Below are 13,742 nucleotides of genomic sequence, written 5' to 3'. Positions count from 1 at the left end.
AAAGTAGGTGTATATAGGCCTAAATACCCCGCGCGGGACTAACAAAAATCCGAACCGTGTACCAGACCTTCTAACGAAGGTCTTGCCAAAAGCGGCTAGCGGCTTGGCAAGGTAAGCCTTGGCAAGAAGGTCTGGGAACGAGACAATAGTAGCAGGAGAGTAAGCGGGCGTCCTACTACGGTACCAGGCATAAGTTTCGTTAGTACGCCCCGCCTGATACGGATTATCGACAAGGGTAAGACAGGCCACCCAACCTACGATGCGCGATAATCTTTTAAAGCAACTAATAAGAAAAAAGGAATTCTTTTGCCAAGCTCTATGCATACTAACGAAACTTATGCCTGATACCGTAGTAGATTCTATGGCTAATACACTACTTACCAGAAAACGAGTTAACGATAGACCCGTTAGAGTTGCCGATTGGCTTTGTATCGTGCATTGACTCCTTAGCGCTCTATTCCTCCTCAGCCTCACTCCAAATTGGGTATAGATCTGGAGCTCCAAGAGCCAAATCAACCTCAGATCCACTCCAATCCACCAATCAGAAGCCCGACTCCAAATCCACATCAAGCCCCAATCCACCTGGAGCTCCAAATAGACCCCGCTCCAACAAGATCACTGGCTGTACACGTGTGGGTGTAAGCTCACACCCCTAACGTGGAAGTAAGTGACGGCTGGAGAGGAACTGTTTCAGAGATGATGAGTCGAATGTTCGGCATTAGTCTGCCTGGTTTGCTTAGACCACCTTAAGCTCATGGTGAGAGATGACTTATAGTGCATAAATGGAACAGATACCTGTGTCGAGCGAACTTATCCCCAGTAAGAACCTGTCGATCTGAATCAGGTTGTTCTACCACCCTGTTTCAGATGTATTGTATACCCCCTATTCCCCCCTATTGTTTGCACCTACACTATGTATATATAGCCTCTTCTTCTTCATAGATCAATCTTTACACGAGTCCTTTTCTTACAATCGGTGCACGGACTACCGATCGACAGAACCCGCCTCAGCGCCAGAATTGCCAAGACTTACTAATAAGTTTATTTAAACTTTATATAAAAAAAATTACTTATTAAAATCATTTAGGTTTTAAAAAAATCCGACGTTAAGGCGTGTCAAGATCGAATAGAAACCCCACTCGCACTAACGTTATTATCTCACCTGATTGGCCAGCCAGCCGCAGTTGAAAAAGATGAATAACACAGAGCATAAGCAGCATCTATAGGCTAATCTGATCAGGCCCAAGTAGGGGTTTGAGGCTTGGTTAGCGCCCTGCATCTGGCTGTTAGCATAGCCAAGCGGTGGGGGGCCTAGTACACATCATCCTCCGCTATGAGCGCAAGTTCGTCTTTCCAACTAAACGAATTGAATAAAGAAAGACACCCTACAAGAATGCCGCCCACTTACCCTCCACACTTTGTTGTTCCTTGGCTCGCTGACAGGCGTCTTAAAGTCTATCGGGAAATAATATCAACCCTACCGGCACAGGACTCGCTATATTAGCACATTTTTAAAGGCCAGATTAGCTCCCTATAACTAATCACTTAAGATTAAAGATCTACCCCTCCTTTCTACCAAAATTGGCGACTTTCCCTGTACTGTAATGGAAGCTATATATACATCTTCCCCCCTACCCGCCTATATCTTAAGAATCTGTAGCTAATAAAGTGACGGATAGGATCACATTACAAATCCACATACAAAGATAAGGCAGGGGCAGAGGCAGAGGTAGAGGCAGAGAGGCAGAGAGGCAAGGCGATAATGACAAAGTGGTAAAGGAGTGTCGAACGGACGATCAAGAATGAGAACTCTGTCTTATTGCAGGAGGGTCTAGAGCCCATTATATACACGAGGATCTGCATCAAGACACCCCTGATCTATCACCGATATGGTAGTGATCGACGCCCGGCCGACACGGAGTTACCATAGTCGTCGGAGTCGTCGGAATTGTTGGGGGTATTGGAGGTAGTAGATAGATGGTAGACTAATTTAACACTTCTGATGTACGTATATCTATATATTTACACGTGAAAGTACTACTAGAGCCCTAAAAAAGGGCCATTAGAGCAACTTTTTAATCGACGGTTAATAATTGCACTCTCATTTAGCTCTAAAATCAAGCTTTACAAGCTCCAAAAAGGTGTTTAGATAGCATGTTCCAACTGATACCGGTACATACGATGTTCTGGAACATTTCTGCCTCATTCTAGAACGAGTCGTCCTTGTTCCAAAATGAGTTGTGTATCGCTTTAATCGGCTCCATTCCGGATTACTTACCTTATTCCGGAAAAGATCTTTAAAGGTTAGGCTAATTACTAGGTAGTACAGTAGGTAAAGGCTCGCCAACGCCCACACACATACTATAAGTCGTAAAGTTCTTCAAAATAGATGCATTTTATGCCTTTATTTTTCTTTATTTCTAGATTTAATTGGTAAATAGTTATCGCATAGGGTCTAGAATAACCTTAAATTACACTAACTATGCCTATATAACGTCGCTAAAAGATCCACTTAATAAGTAACGTATTCCATCACTGAGACGGCCAAACCACCAAGACGGCCACTTTTCCTTGGCACCACCAACATCATGTTATGAATTATTAATTTTATCGCTATTAAATAAGGAACCTGCGTATATCGTACTTGCATTAGATTTAGAAAACTCTTCTATATCCTTTTAGCACGTTTAAGCGTTGTGCCTAGTCTCTCTACAGTTCCTATAGCTGGTTGAGCTCTTTCTTAATTACTACCACCACGAGCCTTTTTAGATAGCTAAAGTGCTGTAGACGCTTTAGCAGCTACCTGCGCTGACGCTATACTATACTCTATTATACCGCCGTGCTGGAGACGCTTCCTTTTACGCGCTTTTTATTTGGTTATTACTACTAATTGCTCTTTAAGCTTAGTAATACGGGAGGCTTAAAGCGCGTTTTAGTGCAGTATTAGTTTAGCGCCTTTTATAAGCTGGGAGAAGCCAGTTCTAGCTGTTGTAGGTAACTGAATAAAAGACTTACTTATAAGCTTTAATTACGATCTAAACTTATGCGTATTACTTAGAGTCTTTAATTACTATGGCGTCTCTAGTGGTAGGGGTGCTGGCGGGGTACGTAACCGTACTTTAAGACGATTAAGTACTACTTAAGCATCTATAGGGACCAATCCTAATGCCTTAAAGGCCTTTTAATAGTTTTTCTTTGTAAATATATTAAAAAACGCGTCTTTAAAGGCTGGGAGGAAGCCTTCCTTATTAATATGGAAGACGCGACGGCATGCTAAGTCCTAGACGCGTTGAGAGTACCTCTACTTTAATGGCGAGAAGCATACTATGTCTAGCGGCTAGAGTATATATGATGAATGGGGGGGTATATAGAGTGTAAGGATCTTGTGTTTAAGGCAATAATCCTTAAAATCCTGGTTAAGGTGGCTTTTATGGCCGTCTAAAATAAGTAGCCGATACCCCCCTACCTGACGCGCTTTTGTATGCGCGTTAAAATGCTTTAACTACTTAAGACTAAGTACGTTATTTGTCTAGCCGTTCTTAGAGACTAAAAGCTTCTAATTACGCGGTATATCTATCTCCTTATACCACGTAGAGATATAGACGCGCCCTTTATAAATAATAAATGGTAAAATTGCGTACCTAGTGGCGCAGATACTCTAAATAACAGTAACCTACTCTTAATCGCCTGGCTGAATAAGCTTAGGTTAAGTACGTCTCTCTAAGCCTATAATAACTTTTATAGAGCCAATAACGCCTATCTAGAAGCCAGTCTTATTAAAGTTATGTATATTATCGTTACTAACGCCGTACTTAGCTTTAGTATCCTCTACCAGCTTAAACCACGCGCTAATTACTTTAGGATCTTCCTGGAGTATTCTTTAACGGTCCTTTACTTAATTAAAAGCCATTTTAAGCTTATCTAAACGCATTATAAATCTTTTAGCCTATCGCTTGCCTACTAGCTCTCTACCACGCACAGCTAATAGTTTATCTGCCATATCTGCTACCTCGCACAGCCGGGGCGCAAATCCTCGCAAGTTAAGGTTAAGGATATATTGGATAATCGTCTGCTCTTCGGTTAGAGTAAGCTTCTAGTAATTAGGTTATATATTAGGTTAAAACGTAATTCCATTAAGCCAATTAGAGAGCCTCTGGTGTTTAACGTTAAAGGCTATAGTAGCGCGTTATAGGCTTTTAAACTGGCTAGATGTATAAGCCTGAAGTATAAGGTTAATCCTGCCTTCTTATTCATTTAATATCGCGTTACCTTGTTAATGCATCTCGTGTTAATTGTAATGTTGGTGGTGCTAAGGAAAAGTAGCCGTCTCGGTGGTTTGGCCGTCTCGGTGATGGAATACGTTATATATTTAGTGGTTAAATAATATTTTATAATTAAGCGTAAGGCATTTTATAGGGCTCTTGTAAGCTCCTTTATAGTATTAATTTTGCTTAAAAATCGCCTAATTAGGCTTAGCGCAGGGGCTATCGTAAACTTTAAATTTTTTTATTAATCCTTCCTTACCTACCGCCTCTACGCATAACTTAATTAGATCCTTAATAATATACGCGCCTTTTCTATAAGTTCTAAATATATATTTAACTCTACTGCTAGCTTAAATCTAACACCAGCGACAGTAATGTCGTTCTCTACGTCTACCTCCGCGCCTACCTTCGCGCCCGCACCTAATACAGCTTCCTTACCTCCTACTAATACTCCTACCGCGAACGAAGACTATAACACTAGCTAAGCAGTTATTTCCTTCTTAGTTATAGTAAAGCCTGCCTTTACTAAGTATCTAGAAGAAACCTAGAACGCCTTAATAAAGCGCGTTACACAGGAAAAATATAACAATATTATTTCCTAGCTTGCTAATCTAGGTCACAAAGCTCTCTTATAGGCTGAACGCAACGCTAAATTAAAGGCTAAGAGCTGCTGGTTTATATAGAAATAAGGCGAAGAGCATATACGCGGCCTCTGGAGGCGGTTAATTCGCTTACTTAACCGTAGCTTAAAGGTTGTTCCTAAGCTAGAAATATATAATACCATTATTTAGTGCTATAAGGAGCTTCACTATATAGGGTAGAAGAAGACATATAGTATACTTACGGCTAATTAATACGGTATACGGCTAGTGGAAGTTATTTAGCTTTTAGAACACTACCGGGTATACATTAAGTAAGTTTAACTTTTTATAAAATTATTAGTCGTACTAATATTCTTACAAAAGCGCTCCTAACGCTATATAGCTACCGCTTAATACAATTATCTCTAGGGCTCCTTTTAATTGTATTTAGGGCGATCTTATTAATATACGCAATAAGGCCAACGGTAAATACAAATAGATCCTATAGATACGCGATTACTTTAGTAAATACTATACCCTCTACCCCCTTAAGCAGAAGACCGCTGAGTAAGTCGCCGCAGCTGTGCTCCAATAGATATATTATTATATTCACCCACGTATTTAGTAGAGTAATAACGGCTTAGAATTTAAAGGCGCCCTTTTTATACTACTTTAGCGTTATAGAATTAAGGTAATTAATAGCCGGTTATAATACCCTTAGTTATAAGGCCTTATAGAGTAAGCTAACGGTTATATAAAGAAGAAGCTTTATACAGTAAAGCAACTCTTAAGAACTTCGCGATAGGCAGCAACTTACCCAATTATCGCAGCCTTAATTAATCGCACCTACTATAAATTAATTGGCTGCATACCTTTCTACTACCTCTATAGGAGAGATCCTTGGCCATTTACTTTAGTGGCGCCTGGCTACTAGGCTACTATAGAGCCTCCGCTAGAAGTTACCGACGCCTCTAAAGCTAAGGAGGAAGAGGATCTTAATAGCAATAAGGAAGTTCTTAGTCCTCTACTAGATAAGAATAGTAATAGGTAATAAGCAGCTAAGCAAGAGCGTAAGGGTGGTAAATATTCTAATAAGGAACCTAACGGCAGTCAGAGCTCAATTGCGGCCAAATATAAAGATAAGGAGAATAAGGATTAATTAAAAGATAAGGAAAATAAGGGTTAATTAGAAGATAAGAATGAGGGTTAATTAGAAGATAAGGAGAATAAGGGTTAATTAAAAGATAAGGAGAATAAGGATTAATTAGACCCTCATTCTCCTTATCTTCTAATTAACCCTTATTCTCCTTATCTTCTAATTAAAGTTAATATACAGAGGCTAAGGACTCCTTTAAACCCTACTTTATCTAACGATGATTAAACCTTTAAAGGCTGCTCACCAATCTTAAGTTAAACTCGCGAGATTATGGAGGCTATGCAGTTGTTAAAATTAAGTGGATTTAGACAGCCTCCGCCTCTACTAAAAGGCTTTCCTACACTAAGCCAAGACGCCCAGATACAATTAATAAGAGAAGAGTTTACTAAATTAAATAGACAGATTACAGCCGACGCCACTACTAGAGCTCTACAGCAAGCTAAGTTTAATTATAATATTAAAAAAAGGCAGCAATCTATTTATTAGTAGGAGGAGTTATATCTAAATAACTAAATTAAAGATCCGGAGGATCCTTTTTATACACTTAGAGGCTCCTTTATAGATAATCTTGCCATAAGGGTTAAAGATATACGCGTATAGCTCTACCGCGTAGCTAGTAGAGTAGGCCTACTACCTATAGATTTTAATAAGTACTATAACGTTGCCATGCCTTCTTACTGGCGTAAGTTAATTTAGGCGGTAAAGGACTCTAATTACCCTATTTACTCTATACCACCATAGTAAGAGCTTATACGGTAGGTGCGTAAGAGACTTAAGGAATATTAGAAGGAATTACAATTACAGCAGCTATAAAGTCCCTCATAACGTTTAGATTCCTTTACTTATAATTTATTAGATTTATATAAGAGAGTTTAATAGCGAGCTACTTACTCCCGCAAATGAATAAAGAAGAAGTATAGTAAGTAGTACTACGTTACTAAATTCAATATAGGTAACGTTATCCTTTTTAGAATTCCTAGAAAGCTTTAATATAGTACTAAAGTCTCCTATATACCTAGCCGCATATATAAGATTTAAAATCACGGCTACTTTAAGGTTCGTACTTAGTACGGAATCGTTAAGGAGCTTTTCTTAGGTAGTAAGCTTATTAAGCCGCTGGAGACTTATAATACTCGCCTTAATATAAGCATTAGTACAATCCTACCGCTCTCTACAGTAGTTAAAGCCTATTTAATAACTACGCGGCCTACCTACTATAGGTGTAGGTAAGGATGTAATAATTAATAATATAGCTGTTAAAAAGGAAATATAGAGTGTTCTTCCTACTGCTATAAAGGAAAGCCTTATATAAATCGGCCGATAGAGGACTCCCTAGGCGAGCCTCCAGCAAGAGCTTATAAAAGGCTTACTAGTACTTAAATTAGCTCTTAAACAAAGTAAGCCTAATAGGGGATTTTACTACAAAGTTCTATACAACCTTAATTAACAATAGCAGATAAGGAAGGCAATTAATTAAGCCTACTAGCGAGGCTACGCAAGCTAAAGGAAAGGAAAACAATAGAGTAAGTAAGGTTAGCGCAGCTAGGAGAAATCTAAACCGTAATTGCGCCAAACCTAATTAGGCAATTAGTCTATAGCTAGCAGAATGTCTAAGGGCCCGGATTTTAATAGATCTTAGTAAGTTTAAAGCTTTACATAATTTATAAATTTTAGTGTTAGGGAATATGATTAATTACTCCCTACCTAATTAGTTTCTACTACTTATAGACTATATCTATAACGTAGAAAGGCCTTTAAATATACCTATAAATCGCAGCGTAACCTAGTTTAGATAGAATCTAATAATGTTATAGTGGTTTGGGGGGGTAGTAAAATTTAATCTCTAGAGCAATAGAAAATCTCATTAGAAAATTAAAATCTTATATTTTTATACCAGATATCGCGACTATGCTTTACTAAATAATAGATTATAATATCTAAGATATATAACTACTTATTTTGCAGCTAAAATCAAATTAATTATATATTGGCCCTTATTTATAATCATTAAGAAATAGGCAAAATCCATATATTTATTAAGAGGTTAAAAAAGCTCTATTAAATCTTAATATAGCTTTAAATCTTTTCCAGAATAAGGCAAGATCTTTTCCGGAATAAGGTAAGTAATCCGGAATGGAGCCGATTAAAGCGATACACGACTCATTCTGGAACAAGGACGACTCGTTCTAGAATGAGGCAGAAATGTTCCGGAACATCGTATGTACCGGTATCAGTCGGAACAAGCACCTCAAATCGACTTTCGTAGTACACTGTGTGCCCATACGGGCAATGTTGTTAAATCCTAAGATGGCTTACTATAACTATATAACTCTAAAGGTGTCTGCATCTCGAGGATGTCCGATACTAGTTTCTGTATGGCGAGGTAGCATTGCAGTCTCCCATTCAGTCACAAGAACGAAGCCGATCACTCCGACTGAAAGTGATATGTAAGCTTGAGGCTGTCCAAGCGATCGACCTTACATCCGCATCATGGTCTTTCGAGTTATTTTCTATTAGAGGTAAGTCTTTTAAGTTAAGTGGGATTGAATTATTTCTGGCAATAGCTCAAGTGCCCGTAGATGCACTAGAATCGTCACGCGAATCTAAGTTCCGTGATATTCGGGCTAACGGAGTATCTGATGCTAGCCGGGCTATCATAAGCAGTTGGTTTAACTCCTGCACCTCTGACCGTGAATCTTGTGGCTAAGCATACCTTCTGGCCGACGCATTTTATGGGTAGATTTTGATGCATCTTGAGTTGGTTTCTGTTGTTGATTTGGGGTGGTATTTGGTGTATTTTAAAGTCAGAGTTTCATGTAATCTATGGAGTTCTTGTTGACCTGAATCGGATTCTCTTGCCACCATCTTATCAATGTCTTACTACTGTCTTTGATACCTGTTGCCTTACAACTTACCACCGTATTGCTTACTACCTATTTCTATTACCTGCACTACCTTATATATAGGGAGAGCTTCTAGAGCCAGCTTTAATTAATAGAGTTCTTATTCTTAATCGTCCTGTTTAATAGTTATAAGCCCGGGCTATCTACTATATTATCTTTAATTTAAAGCTGTCGATCGCCTAATTGGCTTAAAAAGACCGGTCCTTTTGGCGGAGCCGATTAGGACATATTTTATAGGTTGATAAAAGCCTTTATTTCTATCGTTGTATTAATTTTAGACGCTTACAATAATAAACTCCTAATAAGACTTACCCGTTACTGTTAGGTAACAGAGTTACCTTATATGTATTATTCTGCACGGCCGTGCCTGGCATCTTACCGATTACTTACTTACCTTTTATAGGTTTATGCTGTGGCTAAGTAGTACGAAGCTTATTACCTTACAGTTACTATCTTATTAGTAGTCCTAGTAAATTAAGTTAAAGGCTAATACTAATCGGATTTAGTAGTACGTTAACCTATTAACCCTTATAGACGCTCTGGGTAAGATCTAGACAGTAACTCTTAATAGTAACTTTACTATCTAAATCTTTTCCAAATTAAGCGAAAACTTAGGCGGTAAGGTAGCTAAGACACTACTTAAGCACCTATTTTACTAGTAAAAGCTATATAAATGTAATTGTCGGGAATAAGGCAAGCGGTCATTATATATCGCCGCGGCACTAGCGTAATAAGGAGCCTTAAGCTCCTTGCCCTTCCTTATTCTTTATATATATATTAAAAACAACCATTATACTACCTATAACTTATAGATACGTGATATTACCTTATAATACCAACACTGATTAGTAATTAACTTCACTATTATACTATAGAATAGCAAAGTATTCCACTAAGAAGAGACGAGCTATTATACCAGTGCTACTTATGCTAAAGGAAGCTATCTTTTAAGGTTAGAACTGGTCCTAAACCTTAAATAGAACTCTTCTATAAATCTAAGGATCTAAAGACCAGAACTGGTCTTAAGCCTTTCTTAAATTATAGATTCTTGCGTCTATTATATAAAATAATACACTTTATAAGTCTTTATAATTTAAGGCTAAAACTAGTCCTAAGCCCTATAATTACAAATATATATTATAAACGCGTATTAAATAATAAACGCGTACTAAACAATAATCCCTATACTAATAATACTTCCCTCCCTCCAAAAATATAGCTACGCCTACCTTAAATAACTAGGAAGACTCCTTACTACTAGGGGTAGCTTTATACGCGAAACTTATTAATAAAGATTAGGACGAATTTACTATTAATATAATAACTTATACCGCAAAATAAGTTAACGGCTTTCTCCTATACTATATTATATTCTACTAAAGTAAATACTGCGCCGATCTATAGCTATAGGAATATTTTAGGGAGGATTTTATAGGATGGACCGCTAACACCTAGGCACTTAGCAATATTAATATTATTTAGGATTTTTAAGACTTCCTTTATAGGAATAGGGTATATGTTACTAAAAACGGTAACCTAACTACTAGTAATATTTAGGCTATTATTATTAGTATAGAAGAACTAGTATAGACAAAAGCTAAGATTATATATTAACTATAAAAACCTAAAACCAACCCGTATTCTTTAAAAGATAACTTTAATTTAAAACGAAACCCCTAGAACGCTACTATTCTACCTAAAGGTGCTCTTTTACCTAGAGGTGCTCTCCTACCTAGAGGTACTCTTCCTCTACCTTTACTACCTTTAGCTCCTCTACCCTAGCCAACCGGTAAGCCTTTACTATAAGAAGTTACAAATCTAATAAAGGTATATTTAAATAAGGAGAAGAAGTTTAGAGGAAAACTGTATAATATGCTCGGAATAAAACTATAGGTCTTTTATAACTGCTATAATAAGGTTAGAATCTAATACTACTAATTTTATTATACTTTTTTGGTTATATTAAAGGGACGGGCGGTAATATTTTATTATAACTATATTATAGGTAGAAACTATAGCTTTAATATAATACTTTAGCTTACTAAAGCCCACTTTAAGACTAATAAGAATCGCTAACTTTATATATCTAAATGGCGGGAGACTATATTCTAGAGAGTTATTACTTTTCACCTAATAAAGACTTATTTAGAGTGCCTTTAATTACTTTTTAATAAACTCTAGAAAATCTAATATAGTTTTACTAAAACTTACTAAAATGAGAATAGTTTAAGGGACTAGGTTATCTTAGCCTGCTATAGCATTCCTAAGTATAATTTGGCGCTATATAAACCTATAGATATATTTAAAGGAGTATATACTAAGCTACGCTCTGCTATAGGTACTGTAATATAAATATAAGAATCTTAATAGTTCTATACCAAAAACCCTGCCTAACTAAGTATTCCTAACTAATATAACTATAACTGGACTGATTAAATATATAGTAGTTATAGTAGAGACTACAGTAAAGGATATAATTAACGTTAACTATCCCAGTGGCTTATTAGCCAAAATGTACTAAACCAGTTCCGGGTTGCAAAGGAAATGGCAATAGAAGGCAGGGGGGCGAGCAACGGGTGCCCCCTGATGACTCTATAGCAGTAGAGTAAAGTTTGCGATACTAGCGCGTCCGTAGGCTTGTTACGGCAGCAGTGGTTCCCAAGGAGGTCAAAAAGTAAGGTAGCAGGAGCACCACAGGTGACTCGCAGGCGCCTCGCAGGCGAGTCCCAAAAGGCGGGGAGATAGATCACGGGGTTTTCTTAAATAGAGTTTTCTCCCCACATGTATATAAGGAGTAGTCCGCGTGGGCCCAATAGGGATCTGAATCGGACGTTAAGCAATGAATTATTATTAATTAACGTTAACTATAAGGTAATTATAGAGGTCCTTATAGAGGTTTATTTTAAAGTAATTGCTAAAAGAAGTGCTACATTTATAAAAAGCCAAATTGCTAGTTAACTAGGCATTCTCTTAATAAGCGAAAGGAGGTATATAACAATTTTCGCTAAAGTATAAAAAACGTTAAAAATTATAAAGTTACTATAGCCTACTTCTAAAGCTTCCTGGTTTAATATAAAGGCATAGAAGATCTTAAGGGTAAGGTTAATAAGGCTAAATAGCTCCTTATAGATATGGAAATTAAGGACTACTCCCTTAACTAATACTTCACTAAGTATAGTAAGGTAGATGGTATATAAATTGTTACTATTCTTAATAACCAATCTACGCTCTATTTTATTATAAAGTTAGATATCTTTAATAAGCTAAAGGAGAGTTCCGCGCTCTCCTTTAATAATAGATACTTAGCGAACGTCTTTTATAGTATTATGCTAGATATAAAAGCCGCAGGAGTATTTATAGTAGGAGAACCTTAAGTTTAAGCTCTTTAATAACTTAATACTTTTATCTAGATTAACTAATTAACGGCAGGCTAATATATAATACGTTTTAGTAAGGGTACCGCGATCTTTCTCGGCACAATTAGGGTCTAAACCCCCTTAGGGTACATTACTTTCCATATTATTCCCGCGAATACTCTATTTTTATTCTATATTAGAGATATAAATAAATTAGGCGTTAAGCTTAATAACTTTAAGAATATGCTTATGTAGGGAGATAATTAGGTGCCTGTTATACGTAAGTAGGGTTACCCTTAGCTGCTTTTTTAATAACTAGAAAAGAGTGTTGCTTAAAGCTATTTAACTAAGTTAGAGTTACGCCAACTATACCGTTGTTTTAGTTATTTATTAGTTTACTAATTACTTAGGGTTCTTTAGTAAGTAGGTTATAAAGTTAAGGCTAAGGCGATTAAGCATCTTATAAAGTACTGCTATTACTACTAAATAAACTAGAAGTCCTTTGGCCGATTTAAGTTTACCCTTAAAGATAACTATAACTTTAACTTTTGCATTATTATTAACGTTATATATCTTAGCGGTAAGCTAGTACTCTAAGTTATTAACTTCTTAACCTCCTTCTAAGCCGCACGCTTTTTAGGAGATATATTAGCTAAGAACGCATAGGATACCCTATAATTATATTAGATTAATATCTATCTAGGGCCCTCTAATTAAATCGTCTGTGATATAGGAAAGAACTTCTTATCTATAGAGTTTTGATAATAGATAAAGGTAATGGCAATTAAGGTTAAGGAAGTCCCTATTAAGGCATATAATAGTGTTAAAAAAGTAAAGTAATATTATGCGCTATTACGCCGCGTATATAAGATTATCTCTTTAGAACTAAAGGATGCTAGCGAAGAACTTACCTTATAAATAGCTATTAAAGCTATTAACGATTTTGCTAGCCCAGATAGACTCGTACCTACATTACTAGTCTTTAACGCCTACCCTTAAATAAGTAATAATTCTCTACTATCTCCCTTTATTATATAATAAGCTAAGGCTATTTATAAGGTAATAAAGGAGGTGCGACGTCTCTACGCTATATACTAGGTTAATAATGCACTTAGAATAAGAAATAGCCTAAATACCTTAACTATGCTTAATCTGCTACTTTAGTCTAAGGTACACATATAGCGTAAAAAGGGAGAATAGTTAGGCCTATATTAACTTATTATAATTAATAATTAAACTTATACTATTTAGATGCCTTATAGACCCACTTAATTCCGTTTAACTGTTATTAAGCCCTATTATAAAGATAATAGTTCTAAGCCTTTATAGAATGCCCTAGAAAATACTTTAGAGGAGAACTATAATTAATATGCTTTAGAAGGCGACTATAATTCTAATATAATTATAGTAGATACGCCGTAACTATGACGCAGTAGAGGTCACCTAAAGGGATTATAAAATCGCTAATATTTTATTAATTT

At 36.6% G+C, this 13,742-nt stretch overlaps 1 protein-coding gene across 1 annotated transcript; it reads right to left on the bottom strand.

Moving 5' to 3' along the window:
• Positions 1-1,486: 1,486 nt before the first annotated feature.
• On the bottom strand, positions 1,487-1,977 carry K441DRAFT_657778 (uncharacterized protein). Its single transcript, XM_067648240.1, has one exon. It carries the CDS (start codon positions 1,840-1,842, stop codon positions 1,687-1,689), a length of 156 nt encoding a protein of 51 aa, XP_067505329.1. The 5' UTR covers positions 1,843-1,977; the 3' UTR covers positions 1,487-1,686.
• Positions 1,978-13,742: the final 11,765 nt, after the last annotated feature.

The sequence above is a fragment of the Cenococcum geophilum genome, assembly GCF_001692895.1.
Source record: "Cenococcum geophilum 1.58 unplaced genomic scaffold K441scaffold_15, whole genome shotgun sequence".
Classification (NCBI taxonomy): domain Eukaryota; kingdom Fungi; phylum Ascomycota; class Dothideomycetes; order Gloniales; family Gloniaceae; genus Cenococcum; species Cenococcum geophilum.
This window is presented reverse-complemented; position numbering and strand designations above follow the sequence as displayed.